Source organism: Lissotriton vulgaris, chromosome 2_1 (genome assembly GCF_964263255.1).
Source record: "Lissotriton vulgaris chromosome 2_1, aLisVul1.2, whole genome shotgun sequence".
Classification (NCBI taxonomy): domain Eukaryota; kingdom Metazoa; phylum Chordata; class Amphibia; order Caudata; family Salamandridae; genus Lissotriton; species Lissotriton vulgaris.
In genome coordinates, this window is record NC_141687.1 from 1024624765 (window position 1) to 1024642129 (window position 17365).

The 17365-nt window shown below is 40.7% G+C and overlaps 1 protein-coding gene across 1 annotated transcript in view; it reads left to right on the forward strand.

The window, feature by feature from the left end:
* Positions 1–17365, forward strand: part of PLA2R1 (phospholipase A2 receptor 1) — a 1083903-nt gene that overhangs the window by 604962 nt on the left and 461576 nt on the right. The window contains exon 8 of the mRNA XM_086956636.1: positions 12303–12472. Within this exon, the coding sequence (XP_086812762.1) occupies positions 12303–12472 (170 nt within the window). The remainder of the gene's footprint in view (positions 1–12302; positions 12473–17365) is intronic.

Genomic DNA, 17365 nt, shown 5'->3' on the forward strand with positions numbered 1-17365 from the left:
CAAAAATAGAATCTCGTTTTTTGGATTAGATTTTAGAAAGTGCATAAAGACATGAGTTCTTTACGGCAGAAATAGATGATCTGATTACAAACACAATCACGAAAGAGGAAAAAGGAAAATAGATTTGAGAATCATCAGTTTAGAAGTGTGAATTGAAGCTAAAGGAGGAAATATTAGAGGCTAAAGGAATACAAGGAAAATAGCAGTGAGCCAAGAGCCGTGCCTTGAGCAACAACAAAGAGAACAAGATAAAAGGAAGACACAACGTCTTTTCAGTAAACTGAAAACAAGTGACCAGTAAGATAACAAAGAAACCAGTTAAAACAGTATTAGAAATCCGTGGATTATTTAGAGATTGGATGAGAATAGAGTGAGCCACCATGTTGAAAGCAGCTGAGAGATCAGGAAGAATAAGGATAACAGAATGTTCATTGTTTTGAGAATGGAGCAGAGTGTTAGAGAAGGAAAGTAGTGCAGATTTAGTTAATAGACAAGTCAATATGTTCCAGTAACTTAGGGCCAGGTGTACAAACCATTTTTTGGTAGCAAATGCTCCAATTCTGAGTTTGCAACCTCGAAAATGCTTCTTGCAATATAATAACCCCATTTTAGGCACCTGTAACTTTTTTCTGACTCCTAAAATGAGTTTAGAAGTAGATAAGGAATTGCTATTTGGAAGCGGCTGTAAACCATTGAAACATTATAGGCCACCAAATTAGGGTGGTGCCTGTTAGACCTGGCATCCCTGACGTGGTTTTCCCTCTAACTTTTTACTTTCAGACCTCCTGATTTTGCTGAACTCGCTTTTTCTGGTCACAGGCCTCTGCTCACATTACCACTGCTAACCAGTGCTAAAGTGCTTGGGCTCACTCCTTAAAACGTGTTACAGTGGCTTGTACCCAATTGCCATATTTAATTTACCAAAGTAAAGAAGCACAATCTGTGCCCAGGGCCTGTAACTTAAGTGCTACCAGTGAGTGTGCAGCACTGATTATGCCACCCACTTAAGTAGCACTTTAAACATGTCCCAGGCCTGCCTTTGCAGCCTGTTTGAGTACTGTTTTAAACTGCCATTTCGACCTGGCAGAGTAAACTTTTTGCCAGGTTCAAACCTTTCTTTTCAATACATATGTTACCCTTAGGATAGGCCCTGAACAGTCAAGAAAGGTGAGTGTAATGCATGTAAAAAGTAGTACATGTACATTTTAGGTTTTACATGTTCTTGTAGTGAAAAACACTTACATACATTTGTCACTACTGCAAGGTCTACCTCTCCAATAGTATAATATTGGAGTTACCTTATTAAATCTTATAAGTGTAATTTCCGAATGGTAAAAGGTAACCATTACATGTTTAGTGTCTCTGGAATTGTAATACAAAATCCTAACTTATGATGATGTCAGAAAACGCCACTTTTAGAAATATGGCATTTTTTTGCCCAAGCCACTTGTTACCTGCAGCCTGTCTTTAGGTCACATGACTGGGTGTAGTTGACAGTTGGGATTTGTGTATTCCTTCAAGAGAGCCACACACAACAGTGAGTTTAGGTGTGACTGGATAGCCCATCTCTGGCAGGATGGGAGGGGGAAGCTGGACCCAGGTACACTTTCACTTGAGCAGGATGTGTCCTGTCGCAACTCAAAGGGTTGCAAACTCCCTGTAGTTAGTCAGGACCAGGAAGGCAGAGCACCTGTGCATCACTTGCAAGGCATGCCTCTAGAAGCTTCTCCCCACTTCAAAGGCACAACTGGGTATAAATACTGGACCTCAGATACCACCACTTTGGTACAATTCTGGTAATACTTTACCAGGAAGAAGAACTGCCCTGCTGCTGAAATGACTGCCAATCTGCTGGACTGCTGCTCTGAAGGACTGCTGCCCTGCTGTGCTGACCTGCTGACCTGCTGCCGGCTGCCCTCTTGCATGGCTGAAAAGGACTGGACATGCATCTCTTGGGCCCAGAACCCAAAGTGACTTGAAATGCTAGTTGGCTGGCCTACTGATCTGAAGCATCAGGGACATAACAGGCTTTCAACAACCTTGCATCTGCACCTTTGACTCTGCCATCTGTGAGTCTACCCTGCCAAGTGGTTCCACCCCTGGTCTTGGACCCTTGGAAGTAGGCTTAGGTTGATCTGCAAACCTCTATGGATCCAGCCAAACCAACATTTCTCTTCTGCTGCGCAACACAAACCCAAGGAGAACCGTCGCATCACCGCTGCTCCGCAGATTGGACGCTTTGCAAAGACCTGCATCACCGCAGCAGCCCCATCGGAAACGCCACTGTCCAACACATCCTCGATGCGGGCCCTTGCATCCCTCCTTGATGTCAGCCTTGACGATGCCAGACTCTGAATCGCAAACCCCATCAATGGTATCCTCAACAACGATGCAGGCCCTAGCTTCGCAGCCTCACCGCATCTCGGAATCAATGCATCGTATCTGCTGTGCAACGCATCTTCGATGAGGATCCTTGCAACGCTCTACAAACCAGGATTTAAGGTACTCTGTTCAGCAAGCCTAACTGGGTCCCTGTAGCTGGCCTTTGCTTCATCGCGAGATACCTGAACATTTGCCTTTGGCCCGGTCCGGTGTGACCAGATACCCACAGTTGGCGCTTTGTGGTTTCTGGTGCTATTTTCACAAATATCTTTAAACTTGAATATCTCTAGCTCTACTGACTGGATTTTTGTTGTTTCGGTCTTGTTTTATTTATTAACCCCTTCGCTGCTAGGCCTTCCCGACACCCCCTGACCTAAGCCTTTTTTTGGCTATTTGGGGTAGTTCACAATTAGGCCCCTGTAACTTTCTGTCCAAGGTATAAGGTATCCACGTCAAATTTGTGTCAACGCCCTGACAATTATAAAGGTACCCAGGGTTTGTGGATTCCCCTGGAGTGAACCCAGAAATTAGCCAAAATACAGGTAATTTTTTTTCTTAATGGGAAAAAGGTGCTGCAGAAGAAAGCATCTGCTTTTTCCCTGCATATAGTATCAACAAAGTATTTGTTGTGCTGAATTCACCATCGTCTCATCTATCTGGGATAGGCAGTCTTTTGTCAGAAAACCAAACTTGTCTACACAGTTTTGGCATTTTACTGAGACATAGCCTATTTTTGCAATTTTTTGTGCTTTCAACCTCCTTTCAGTTAGTGGCAGAAATGGGTATGAAACCAATATTGGATCATAAAAAGCTATACATTTGGGAAAAGAAGACACAATTCTGAGTTCAGAAAGTGGTCATTTGTGTAGCTCCTTCAAGGTTTTCCTATAGAAAGTAACAGTTGAAATAAAAAGAAATTGAAACTGAACTGAAAAAAACTGCCATTTGTGCCTACATTTTCACTTGTAACTTCTTCTAACTATTCTAGATTTTTTAAAGTAATATACCATTACATCCACATGACTCTTCTAGTTGCAGCGATATATCGGGCTTGTAGGTTCACCAAGAGCCCGAGGTATCCAGAGCCAATAACTGAGCTGCACCTTGCAATGGTTTTTCACTGTGTACAGGTATATGGCAATTCTTTCGGTAAACTATAAAGAATGAAAAATAGGTATCAAGGAAACCTATATATTTCCAAAATGGGAACAAGATATGGAGTTTAGACGCAGTGGTTATTTGCACATCTCTGTAGGTAGCCATACTAGCATGTGAATTAGGGGACATGTTTCAAAATGTCTTCTTTTTTTACACACTGTCTTACATTTGGAAGGCAGAAATGCATAGAAAGACACCCAGTGATAACACTTGTTCTAATATTCTTTGTTCCCTTAGGTCACCTGATAAAAATGATACCTCCCTTGTGTGGGTAGGCCGAGTGCCCGTGACATGAAACGGCCAAAATGCAATGTTGGCACATCACATTTTTCCAGTGAAAGCTGACCCTTTTCTTTGCAATGTGTCTAGCTTTAGATTTTGAACCCTAGCTCAGCTGACACCTAAGGAAACATAGCAAACCTATATATTTTTATAAACTACACACCCAGGGCAATCCAGGATGGGGTGGCTTGTGTGGCTGTCACCAGGTACTGCTATTGAGAATCTCTTGCAAATCTCACACTTGGTAAAAAAAACAATTATCCTCAAATTTCTGTGATGAAAGTTCTGAAATCTGCGTGGATCCACAAAATTCTACTCACCCAGTATTCCACAAAGTCTCCCGATGAAAATGGCACATATCACTTGTGTGGGTAGGCCTAGTGCCCGCAGCAGGGAAGGGCCCAAAACATATTGTGGAGACATCAAAATTATCTATCACAAGCTAACCTAGTTTTGCAAGGGGGTCACTGGTGTTTTTGATCCCAAGCTCGATAGCCATGGATGGTGGTCAGCATGTAGACATCTCTCCTGTCTGCAAACTTCACAGCTAGTAGTTCATCACTATTAAACGCACTGCACTGTCCCCACCCACCCTTTTGACAAACAAGTTATCTTGGGAAACCGTTACAGTTAGAGTGGATTGTGCCGCAAGCAACAGTGTCCACTTTGGCCAATTCCCTGAACGACTGCACACCAGTGTCGAAGTTATCTATATATAAATGTTGACCTTTGTTAAAAAGTCTCCTACCAAGTTCCCACACTATTTTCACACACACTCTGACAACCAAGGGTCAATCCTGGAATCCCTACCGGTGTACCCCCTGAAATTAGGGACATATCCAGTCCTACTATCACAGAGCATATACATCTTAATTCCATAACCTGCCCTCTTGCTAGGGATGTACTGCCTAAAAATCAAGCATCCCTTGAACAAGACCAAAAGACTCATCTGCAGCTATTTATTTCCCTGGAGAATAGATCCCAGATAATTGATCTACAAATTGATCAATGACAGGCGGATTCTCAAAAAGATGGTCACAATCATGGTGATCTCGTGGCAACTCTAAACCATTATCGACAAAACGTAGCAATGGAAGCAGACGTAAATACCAATTATGACTCATGATTGGTGGAAATATAGCCATTGCCATCAAGGGACTAGTAGACAAATATGAAGACATTGATGGCTTCCTTATCAAGCCCATCAAAAAAGTTAAACCCAAGAACTCCCTCAACTCTTCCAGATTTGTGAAAGTCCACAAGTGAGGATATTGTAGGAGTTCACCTATTTTTTGATAGGAGAAACCTTTGTTGGCATATGTTGTGTAAGCGATGACAGTCAGTTAATGATGAAAGCTTTGTATTTGCTGTTTATTACATGTCGCACTGGCAGCAATACATACATTTGCTTTAACTGAGTTCAATCCTTCAAACAGATGTGAGCATGAATTGTTATATGTGCTTTATAATCTGCAAGTGAAAAATATTAAATCACAGCAGAATATTTGGTAATGGACAGGTTTCATGAGCAGCATATCTTATAGCGACATGTAGAATAGGCAGTGCAGGCTTGATTTGTGCAAAGGCTATAGCCTAGCAAGGATGCCATGGTCCCTAATGCAAGCAAGGAAAATGGCCACCTTCTCCCAGGTTTGGGAGTGAATAAACCATCTCTTATTAGGCTGTATTTGGCCCCAAAAATGTCTGGGCTGTGTTATCGCTGCACCTGTGGAACTATTGAAAATTATGAGCCTGAGCAAAGACAAGTTTGCAAATCAATCAAGCACTGTATTTACATGTCAGTTTATGTGCGTGTGGACTTACCGGTTCTTTGGTCTATTAATTATTTAACCAAATTACATTTAGCTAGTGATTACATTCTAAGCTGAAACAAGCACAGACCGTGTACTGTGAACACTGCTGACTTTACAGCTCTTCACTGGATGTGTAGCCTGTAGTAGCGTAAATCGGCCATTTGTATGGAACTACAGCTATGAGAAATAAGAACTAGAAGAAATTCTGAGAGCCAATGAACAGCATCCTTCATTTAAGGGGATTCAGCTTAAAATCCACGCTGTTTCAGAGCAATTTAAAATTTTTAAGGGTTGCTCTCTAGCGTTTCTGAAGGCAAGGGTGTTTGTGGAGCAGTGTTCAGCACGACCTCATGTGCTTGCAGCTATTCCTTATTGTCAGTGATTGCAAGCGGCTGCTGCCAAAATAAAATAGCAAATTGCCAAATGATAAAAAATGCACTTATCTGCTTCTCTCACTGCCACTCTGTCTGCCAGATGCCTCAGTGCTTCTTTCTTCCAAAAGTCCTTGGGCCAGCACAGGCCCCCACATGCCCTACCCATTCCAGACACTGCTCTCATGCTGTGAGAGCAGCGCCTGGATTGGTCTGAGAGGCTAGTTAGGTGCTCACGAAGGGACTGGGAGCCTGCGTCATGTCTCCACACTGCTGTACAATAGAGCTGGGTGCAGAACTTCTAAGTGCGCATGTATGTTTGGCTGGCCTAAGACGGCCGGCCAAACTGAAACGCGCACTTACAAGTGCCCTCCACTCCTTCTCACAGTCTCTGGCTAGCATCAAAAGGATTGCCAGGCCCTGCCCTTGACTCTGCAGCATCGGCTATCGGTGAAAAATAAAACAATAATAAAATTGTTTTATTTTACATTCTCTTGTGGGCAATGCTTCTCCGCCATTGCAGAGGAGCTGCCTCTGTCTGATTTACTATTCTCACTCCAACCTGAGCACAATAGGGAAAGTGTTGTATTTTGTAGGGGAAAATTCAATATTCCCAATCCAAAACTGAAAAACAGTAGGCAATGTGCTGAACATAGTAGCGGTCATACTATTCTCATTCTAACTTAAGCAACATAAGGAAACGTGTTGGACTTCAGAGAGGTCAGATTTACTATTTGCGCTGCAACGTAAGCAACAGTAGGGAAAGGTTTGGAATTTGAAGGGTTTAGATTTCGTATTCCCACTCCTAAATAAAAAAAAAATCTAAGCAATGATAAGAAATAAACATAAAATATATTTCCACACCTATTTTGAAAACATATATACTTTTAGCATTATGTTATTTATATAAATATTAAAAATTAAGAATATAAATAAAACAATATCAAAAGCATTTACCAATGACAACCATTAAATTATATATAGATAAAACACTTCCCACCCTGCTACTAAAAAAACAACACCCACAAAATCAAAATTAATATTAGAATAAAGTTACAGTACTCGAATAAAAGAATATATATTTTGAAATTAATGATCATATAAATATACATTTTTTTTACAAATAATGAATATAAACATTATTTCAAACAATAGTTTACATAGCCAAGATTCTAATTAACCCATTAACAGGAAACAGTTACAACACTAATTTACCTATTTTTTTTTTTTAAATCCAGTTAATAATTTATAAATAAAATAATTTGAATAGTTAAAAAACAAATTAACTTATTAACCACATGGATGCTGCCCCGATTTCCCTCCCGTGCTGGACATTCCTTAACTGGGTGTGGTTGTGACGGAACCATTCCGTCATCAGCACAGCTCAACCGTGACTGATAACGGAATGGTTCCGTCACAAGCATCGAAGGGGTTAAAAGGTATAAAATAAACTATTAATAGAAACAATTATAAAATATATTGAAAAAGACTTCCCACCCCACACCCTACAAACCCAGCCACCTGCCAATGAATAAATACATTCAAATACAATAGAAAAAGAAATATATTACCAAAACAAAAATAAAATAATCTATACTATAAATAATTTCACATGATGAACATTATAATAATATGACAAAATGTAGTGAAACATAGCAAAATTATTAAAAAATGATATTTTATAAAACTGTATTTAAGAAAAATTTAAACACTTACTATAACAATATTCTTGCCTGTGATATTCTGTACTTTGCTATTCTTGACATCTCTATATTTTATTCACAATATTTGTGTGAAACTATATTTTTGCAACTATATTGATCTTGCCACCATTTATATAGCCTGTCCTACTAATTATTTAACTACGACTCTTTTTTTTAATAATATTTTTATTGAAGTCCTTTAGTGACACCATACATCAAAGAACAAACACAGAATTACATATTTGAAAACATAGTTAGACCATAAATAAAAAGAGTGCATACATTATTCACTACCAAATCTTGCATAGCAGTTAATCAAAATAAGATCCCCATATTTTTTTTAAATTTCTGACCCCTCCAATTCTTTGAGCATAAATCTGTTCGCATTTTCTGACTCTTTCCATTTTATGAAGCCATTCCTGTACCAAGGGGCAATACTGTGAACGCCAATTCTGCAATAATAGCGATCTAGCCACCGCCATTGCTATATAAATCAGTTTTACTAGCTGTTCGGAAATCATAAGCTCTGAATCAAACCCAAACAGTATTAACTTAACATTTGAAGAAATCATAATATTATACTGATTTTGAAAAAACGCAAAAATTCCATCCCAAAATGCCGTAATTTTTTAACAAAAAGCCATTATATGGGACCAATTAGCCGGGGCATAATGTAAACACCTAAAACAGTTAGATGAATTGTTAATGTACATTTTAGCTATAACCGCCGGAGTGCGATACAAAAGCCATTTACTGAAGAGTAGCATTCTACGCCAATTAGCTCCCCTTAATACAGTAAAATGAAGTCTATTAATGTTCTTCCAGATAGTTGGAGATAGCACTTGATTTTCCTGTCTCTGCCATTTACTAATTGCTTTAAGACTTAAATCTCCCTCCCTACTCAAAATTAAGCAGTGTTTCCACTCCCCAGGTTTCCTCTCCGGTGAGTGCACACAAAGGTAATTAAATAATTGAGCAGGTAAACTAATCAGTGTGGGATCCATTTGTCCCAAAATTCTATAAATCAAATTATATGAACCTATCAATAAAGAATTCCCCTGAATTAGGGATGCCATGTCTGTCAGGGTTATCCATGATTCATCCCTGACAAAGTCCTTTAACATGGTAAACCCTGCCCACTGCCAATTTTCTACTATCTCGGGACGTATTTCAATCCCTATGAATGAAAATACACTAATTAAGGGGGTGGCTAAATTAAAAGTGGGAAGGGAGTATCTTTTAAGCATCGCAGAGCGCCTCTTAAAAAAACAATTTAATGTCTTGTAACGAACGAATTTAGGTGATTTAAGTACCTGAAGTGGGGAGGGTATCTGAATCTCGAGGCAGATTAGATCAAAGAAAAATGTTATGAATAACTTCTGACTATGAATTTGATCTTTAAATCTTGCTAAATATTGTGCAAAATATGCATTATAATAATCCTTAAGATTTGGTAGGGCAAGGCCGCCTTGTTCCATATCTTCATACAAAGTACCTATTGCTATCCGAGGTGTCTTTTTGGCCCAGACAAATGCAGAAAACAAGGATTCTGCATTAGAAAAAAAAGATCCGGGTAAAAAGCAAGAAATAGTGGAAAATAAAAAGTTAAATAAAGGGAGAACAGACATTTTTATTAACGGAACCCGGCCAAGAATAGTTAATGGCAATGAATTCCATTGTGCGAGCATTGATCGAACCTTCTGAAGGAGAGGATCAAAATTTAACATATACAGGTCTTTAACTAACGGGGAAAAAAACAACCCTAAATATCTTTTAGATCTGTTATTAATGCAGCTACTTATATCAGAATGAAGTTCTGGATCTATACCCCCACCAACCAAAATGTCTGTTTTCTTTTTATTAATCCGATACCCCCAAGAGCCTCGAATTCTTCAAAAATCTGCAGAGCATGTATTTGAGATTGCATATCGGGTTTGATTAACAGCATTATATCGTCGGCGTATAATTTGATTTTAGCCATGGAAGTAGAGGGGGGAGAAATATTGACACAATTCCTAATTGCGCTTGGTAAAGGTTCGATGAAGAATGCAAATAAAGCAGGAGACAATGGGCAACCCTGCCTAGTGCCACGCTTAACAAACACTGATCCCACCAAAGCTGCATTAATAATGATATTAGCTTGGGCACCTGTGTAAAGACTCTGAATGAGATTTGCGATTTTCTCTGGGATCCCAAAATGCTGTAAAATAATAAAAAGTGTCTCCCAGACCACCAAATCAAAGGATTTTTCGGTATCAATTAACAAAATTAACGCAGGTACCCCTCGTGTTCAAAATAATCTAAAGTCCCAATCAAAAAATGTGTATTAGTCATCAATTGTCGACCGGCTATAAAGCCGTTTTGATCCGGGTGAATCAAATCGGCAGAGATGGAATTAAAACGTATGATTAATAGTTTTGTAGTAATTTTATAGTCCGAATTTAATAGTGTGATGGGTCTGTATGAACTCGGGTCTTTGCGTTCTTTGTCCTTTTTCAGAAAACTTACCACAGTTCCTTCCCGAAACGAGTCAGAAATTGGACCACCTTCCAACATAGAATTTAATAGTCGCAGAAATAAATCGGAGAAGGATCTAAAAAAAACCTTAAAAAACTCAGCGGGGAACCCATCGGGCCCACAAGCCTTTACCCATTGGAAGATCTTTCACCACCAGCTCTACTTCCTCCCTAGTGAATGGTTTGACCATTGTAGATTGATCTATTGGGGAAAGAGCGGGCAGTGTATATTTACCTAAAAAATTGAGTAGCTTTTGTTGAACTATATTAGGTTGTCTACTATAGATCTTGTTGTAATGAGAAAACATTATCCTCCCTATCTCAGCCGACACAGATGTCTCTATATAAGTGTCGGGGGATTTTAGAGAATACATCAGATTTGCGGCAGCTTGCTCTCTAGCCTGCCAGGCCAGAAATTTACCAGTAAAATTGCTTTCCTCAGAATTTTTTTGCGATTGCCTAAAAAAAATCTCTTCCCTTTGAGTGAAAAAGTTTTGGCTAAGTTCCCTCTTGCTTCATTTAGTTGTTCCTGCACAGTACTAATGGGATTCTGCTGCCTAAGTTCAGTTAAGACCTGTGGGGCAGATGTATCTTCCGTTTTTTTTGTCGCAAACGCTGCGATTCGGAAAATAGCAGCGTTTGCGACAAAAAAAACGGGATTTGGAATGTATCATTCAAAAAGCCTCGCAATATTAAGGAATCGCTAATTTAGCGATTCCTTAACATTGCGAGGCTTTTAAGAAATGGAAAATTGCGATTTAATATTTGAAATGTATCAAGCATTTCAGTGTTGCGATTTTTAACTAAGAATTCGCAAATTACCATCAACTTGTAGTTGGTGGTAACTTGCGAATTCTTTTCAAAAAGCACTTTTTTTAAATTCTAAAGGTGCCATATGACGCTCATACATGCCCTTAGGGCATGTATGTGCGCCATATGCGTACACATATCAAATTCAGGGGTGCAGCAGGGTGTCCTTAAGACACCCTTGCACCCTTGAAATTATTCTCAATTTGCGATTAGCTAATTGCTAATCGCAAATTGAGTATAATTTTACATTCATTCCTATGGGCCTCCTGGCCCATAGAAATGAATGGGAAATTATTCCTTAATTGCGATTAGCAATTTGCTAATCGCAATTAAGGAATTCTAAGGAATCGCTAATAAATAGCGAAATTCTACATACATACCATTTTGCACTTCTCAAATAGCGATTCCTTAACAATCGCTATTTGAGAAGTGCAAAATGGTATCTTGATACATCTGCCCTTTTTTGTTGAAGTGATTTATTTCTATTTCTGACAGCTAACAAATCTGCAGCATCTTTCCCGATAATTATGCCCCAAATAAAAGCCTTCAGGAATCCCAAACAAAATTAAGAGGCACTGTTTCAATATTGCGAGCAATAAAGTCAGAGATTTCTAGTTTAACTGATGCCACCCATGCATCATCATGTAAATACTTTTTATTGAACACCCATCGCTTGGAGACTCTTATATTATCCACCAGTGCCAGTTCAATAACTAGCATCGCATGATCAGAGAACCCGTTATGCAAAATCTTCTGATAGCCGATTACATTTGAAATGACTGGTTTCAACCAGTAGTGAATACATATGTGAATTATCCAACAAGATGTTTCTTGTGGGCATGCTAAAATCATGTCATTCATATTTACAATTACTAAACACTAGAACAATAGAAAATAAACACAGCAATGATAACTATAAATATTTTAGAAATTCATTTTTTATCAGATCTAGTTCCAGATTCTTTACGAGGCCCTTAGCGGTTTGATCCTCAGCACAAACTCAATCACAGGAGCAGAGCAGAACCCTTTATGTGTGCAGAAGAGTGGGGGTCCTGTAAAGGTGCAATGAATTGGTCCTGAATTTTCCTGCACATTTTTTGCAGTTGTCATTTCGGAATCTAACAGGGTCCTGAGGTTATTCGGAAGTGTCAGGAAGAAAAAATGTTCAGGACAAATGAATATGTAATGTTTGTGTATTGTTGTGACTATACTTGTACACGTCACAGATATCCTCCTCACTAACTTTTCTTTTTCTCTTTATTCTAGATTTGAGCAAGCTTTTGTTACGAGCATGATTAATAATTTGGTGACATCTGAAGATAGATATATTTGGATAGCTCTTCAAGACGAAAATAGCACCGGAGAATACAGATGGAAAACAAATAAAGGGAGTCCTAAAGCTGTAAGATATACAAACTGGAACAAATATCAGCCAAGTGAGTATATAATGAAGCGTTCCAGTTCTGTGGTTTTGCTTGTTGCCGGTTTAGGACAAAATCATGTGTTTATGAGTAACCATGCACATGCAGTTTGGAATAGGAATACAGACCGTTAAGTAACAAGGGCCCAATTTTAATTTGAGCAGAGTAACATCTGCAGGGGCTACAGTGCCTGCCCGATTCTGAGTTCATTCTGTGCAGTCATGCACCTGGTGTCTCCCCCTGTGTTTCCAAGCACAGATTGTCCTTGCTAAGAACATGAGAGATCTGTGGGTGGAAAAGCTGTCAGAGTTGGCTCTAAACATATAGGAAAAGATCTCGTCATTCTGGGTTATTCTTCATTCTGGCTATACAAACTTGAAATTGTACTGTACTGGGCAGAAGTGTTAATCTCTGTTCTGGCATTCTTGTTTCTAAGTGAAGTAGTGTGGCTCACTGGTTAGAGGCGGCAGACCCAAGAGCAGAGGACGGCCCGGGACCAGGGTTCGATTCCCGGTGCGGCAGGTTTCTGGACCAGGGTCAGCGGACTCGATAATTCTCTCGCCTCGGTGCCCACCCTGATCAGCGATCACACTCGGCAACTCTGGGCATTAGCTTGCCTCATCTTCACTAACGGCCCCACCAGACCGCCGGGGATGCCTGGTCTCACCCTGGAGATACCCATTAAGGGACCATCTCTCAGGGAAGCCAGGAAGGGTTTCGCAGCGGTCGAAGCGCCTTGGGACTCTCCGGGTAAGTAGTGCGCTATATAAATGCCTATACATTTACATACATTTTAAGACGCATGATCGTGGACATGAATATCATATGTGTCCTCATGTAACACTATATAAAGCGATCTGATACCCGATACCCGATACCGGGTCAAGTTTCGCTATATAAAACACCGTTAAATAAAAATAAATAAAATCACAAATATGTCATAAATGTTTTGCCAAATATATCACCATACAGGGTGTAGATATTCTTTTATTAACTGCAATTGGACAATAGTTCTGTAAATGGTATGTAGGAAACAATATTTATTTCACAAAACAATCTGAGCATTATTTCCCATACCATATTGCATCCCTTGCTGTGCAGCTCACTGTTGAGGCCTGAGCACGACTTGATTACACTTTTCGGATGATATGTTTTGTCATTCCTTGAAAGCAAACAATCCGGCACACCTGCATCCACAGGCTCAAAGTATGAAGAAACTGAGATGTTGACCTTTGCTTGCAGTTCTTAAGAAAATTTCTGAGCTGGACCCTGGTCAATTACCTTAGCTCAGAACACATCTGTTTGCCCCTAACTTTGATTTCAGACTCTTTGCAATAATGTCTTATTGGCTGAACTGTGTATATTGAGGCCTAAAGTTGTTGAGAAGGGAGAGGATGTGGCCTTACGGCTAGAGCGGTCGACCTCGACGCTGGGGAACCAGGTTTGAGTCTCGGCAGGGACACTTCACATCTTGTGATTCTGGGCAAATCGCTTAATCTACCAAAAAATGAATGTGTCTGTCTGTAACCCGGAGCTCTGAGACCTTCGGGTCAGGTTTGTGCTATATCAAACTCCGGGAAACAATTGATAATCAGATAATTAAATCATAAGCATTAGTAGTATAAATTTAAATTGTCAAAAGCCAATATTTTAGGATGAGAAGAAACAAAACAAGAACTAGTATTACATAAAGCATGCATAATATCCAGAAAGTGTGTTCCACAAAGGAAGCCCCTGATCTAATTTAAGGAAGGTTAGGATGGAAGGGCATCTGTTTCTGGCAAATAAGTTAATGTTTCTTCAATTGGTGAAGGGATGCACACCTCTTTATCATGTTTCTTTAATTGTCCTGCATTTATCTTTCCTTAGTTCCATTTGCGTGCAGAGAGGTTTAGGCCTGCCCCACTGCCATCAGTTACAATGAGCTTTTATGGGATGGGACTACATCTAGCCCCAAGGAACCAATCGCACAGCATCATGCCGCCCCTGGCGTGCATGTTTTTTTCAAAAATTTTAACCATTTCTCCTTTATGTTCCAATTTTTTTTCCATAGTTTCAATTTCACTTAAACCATTTTATTCTCACTTTTGTCCTAATCCACAAACCGAATGCAATGCCAATTTTCAATTTTCTAATATTCCAACTGTGCCTCAGGCCTCTTGAAAGAATACGGATAATGCCATGTTCATCACAAGCAGTCTTTATTTGTGTAAAACCCAATGCATTTCGGGCCTCTGAGTGCCCTTCCTCGGGGGTCACTGCAATTAATAGTAAAACAATAATTATTAACACTAAAGTTCTCAATACATGTATTGTTGCAACACACTTACATCAATGCTACGCTTTTTGCTACAATGTCTCTCCACCTATTACATTCTTTTCCTTTCATTTCTCCCCATCTAGTGTCTACATTGCACGCCCATCGTTCATCTACATCTATCTTTAACCCTGACTGTCTGTCCTGATCCAACAATAAACGCTTTTCATGTGATCCAAATCAACGTGCCTCCCCTCACCATTAGCCTCCTCTAATCCCTTTTTGTCAGCGTTTAAGAATCCCCAAATGAAAACATGTTCCCTCGGAAGATGCTGTTGCAGGTAACAGTTGTTAAGGATTATAAACACGCATCCTGCACAATTCCTGTACTTTTCTCTGAGCACTTCAATAACAACATGCTCCTCTGTTTTCCCGTAATATTATCGAATCACGAACATTTCTGCCAGCCCAATTCCCTGCGTCCCTGCTGTCGTTGTTTATTTATTTATTTAAAAACGCCTGCTGTCCTCGCCATCTTCCTCCAATAGTAAATCCTTCAACTGGTCCCGCCCACTGTATAAATCCCTCTACCCACGTGCTCTCTCTCCCAATTAGCTAAGGATTAGGAACTGCCTACCCTTGCATGCCTCTACCCATTTACCAACTACGTTTCCCAAAATGCATGTCTACAATCAGCGTTACATTTAATCATTTCTTTAATGTGTCTTTTTAGGTCTCGGCTCAACGCGCGGAAGCGCGTCTCCGCCGAGATCTTTTGTCAGCGACTGTGCTTCCCAGGAGACAGTGTCGGCCACGCGCATCCTTGGAGGCGATTTGAAACGTGACCGCGCGCTGTGGCCAGGCGCTGTCTCCTGGGAAGCTCAAGCACACACACGCATGCGCATACACACACACAAGCGCCCATGCACGCACGCACATACATACATACAGAGACACCCCCCTGACACATGCACACACACACAAGTGCACCGAGGCCCCCCCTCTCCCCCTCCCCCGCCGTCACCGTCGCATACACACACGAGCATACACGCACACACACACACAAGTGCACCAAGCCCCCACAGCCTTTTGAAACTTACCTGGGCAATGTCGGGGACTCTTCTCTCAGCACGCGGCGCCCAACCTCCTGCTAGCGCGGCCCCGGGTCTCCACACCGCTCACAGGAGCCCCGGGCCGCGAGACGCATCGACTCCGCCTGCCTCCTCTTCCGGTCTGGACGTGGCCCCGCCCCCGTCACAGGCGACCGTGCCTGACTTCCGGGGCGGCCGCGGCGGACTTCCGGGGCCATTTAGGATGCTGCTGCTGATTTCTCTGTCCTCCGTGGAATCCGATAGTAAAAGTATCGCCCACATTTGGAAACTGGTGCAGTGAGTTCTGAACTTGTAACGAATAGCTGTAAATGTTTGTGTTTGCTCTCTCACTCTCTCAATGGGACATATTACACCACGTCATGAGTATAGTACATTACTGCTGCAATACTAAGCATTAATACATGACTTGACTGAGTGTGGCTGTCTGTTTTTCTTAAAACATCCCCGTGATACGTGTATGAAGCTCTCAAGACTGGTTCCCCATAATTGTAGAGCTCGGGTATTATGCTGCACCACAAATACACCAGCCATATTTATTTATTTTATTTGCAGTTTTATATAATGTGAACTTGGCTTAAGGGCATTGGAACACTTCGTGGACCAGATTGCAGTCCGGTTTTTTTAAGGCACAGGGAGATTTCGTATTTTGCCTGATAAGAGAAACTTTGGGCTGAAAGTCCAATAGTCCCCAAACGACTGTATGGATGAAAATGCTCTCGAGTTTACTCTTGAATGTTGATCAGACGAACAAGAAAAGAGACTGACTGCTGCTTTTAGTTGCGGAAAGTCAGCTCGGGAATTTTAAAGACCCATATGTAGACTGAACGTTGTGTAAGGCATTTTTAATGCATAATTTTAACAGTTCTCACTTTGGCTGCAGTGTCTACCTTGATGGCTTCCAGCGGCAAGAAGTGCTAGTATTTATCTCCTCAGAAATTCTAGTGCTTTTAGATGGTGTTATTACCTGTCACATCGTTGGCCTTATTGTCAAAGACAGTTGAATCAGAGCAAACGTGCTAAGGGCAATTTTACACCAATGTGAGTGCAAGAGTTTAGCATTATTGCGGATTCATAAAAATGCCATGCCCCAAATGATCACTACTTCTTTCGTAGGTGTGCATTTTTCGCTTAAGATGCTCTTGAGCTAAATGCACATTTTTCGCTGGTGTGGTGCGCATATTAAGCAAAGGCAAAGTACACTTTTTTGGGAGTAAGTTAATTATGAAGGAAATATCTCTTTAGGAATCAGGTCTCTTTTCTTTAAAAGTCCTGCCCAGCATAGTCACATCTAGCGCAGAATGTGGCGATTTTATGGTACATAAAGTTATTCTCCAAGTTACAGCTGATGTACGTATTTTTGGCACTGAGAGTAGTGAGTGCAGAGTAGTGAGTGCAGAGTAGTGAGTGCAGAGTAGTGAGTGCAGAGTAGTGAGTAGTGAGTGCAGAGTAGTGAGTGCAGAGCAGTGAGTAGTGAGTGCAGAGTAGTGAGTGCAGAGTGCAGAGTAGTGAGTGCAGAGTAGAGAGTGCAGAGTAGAGAGT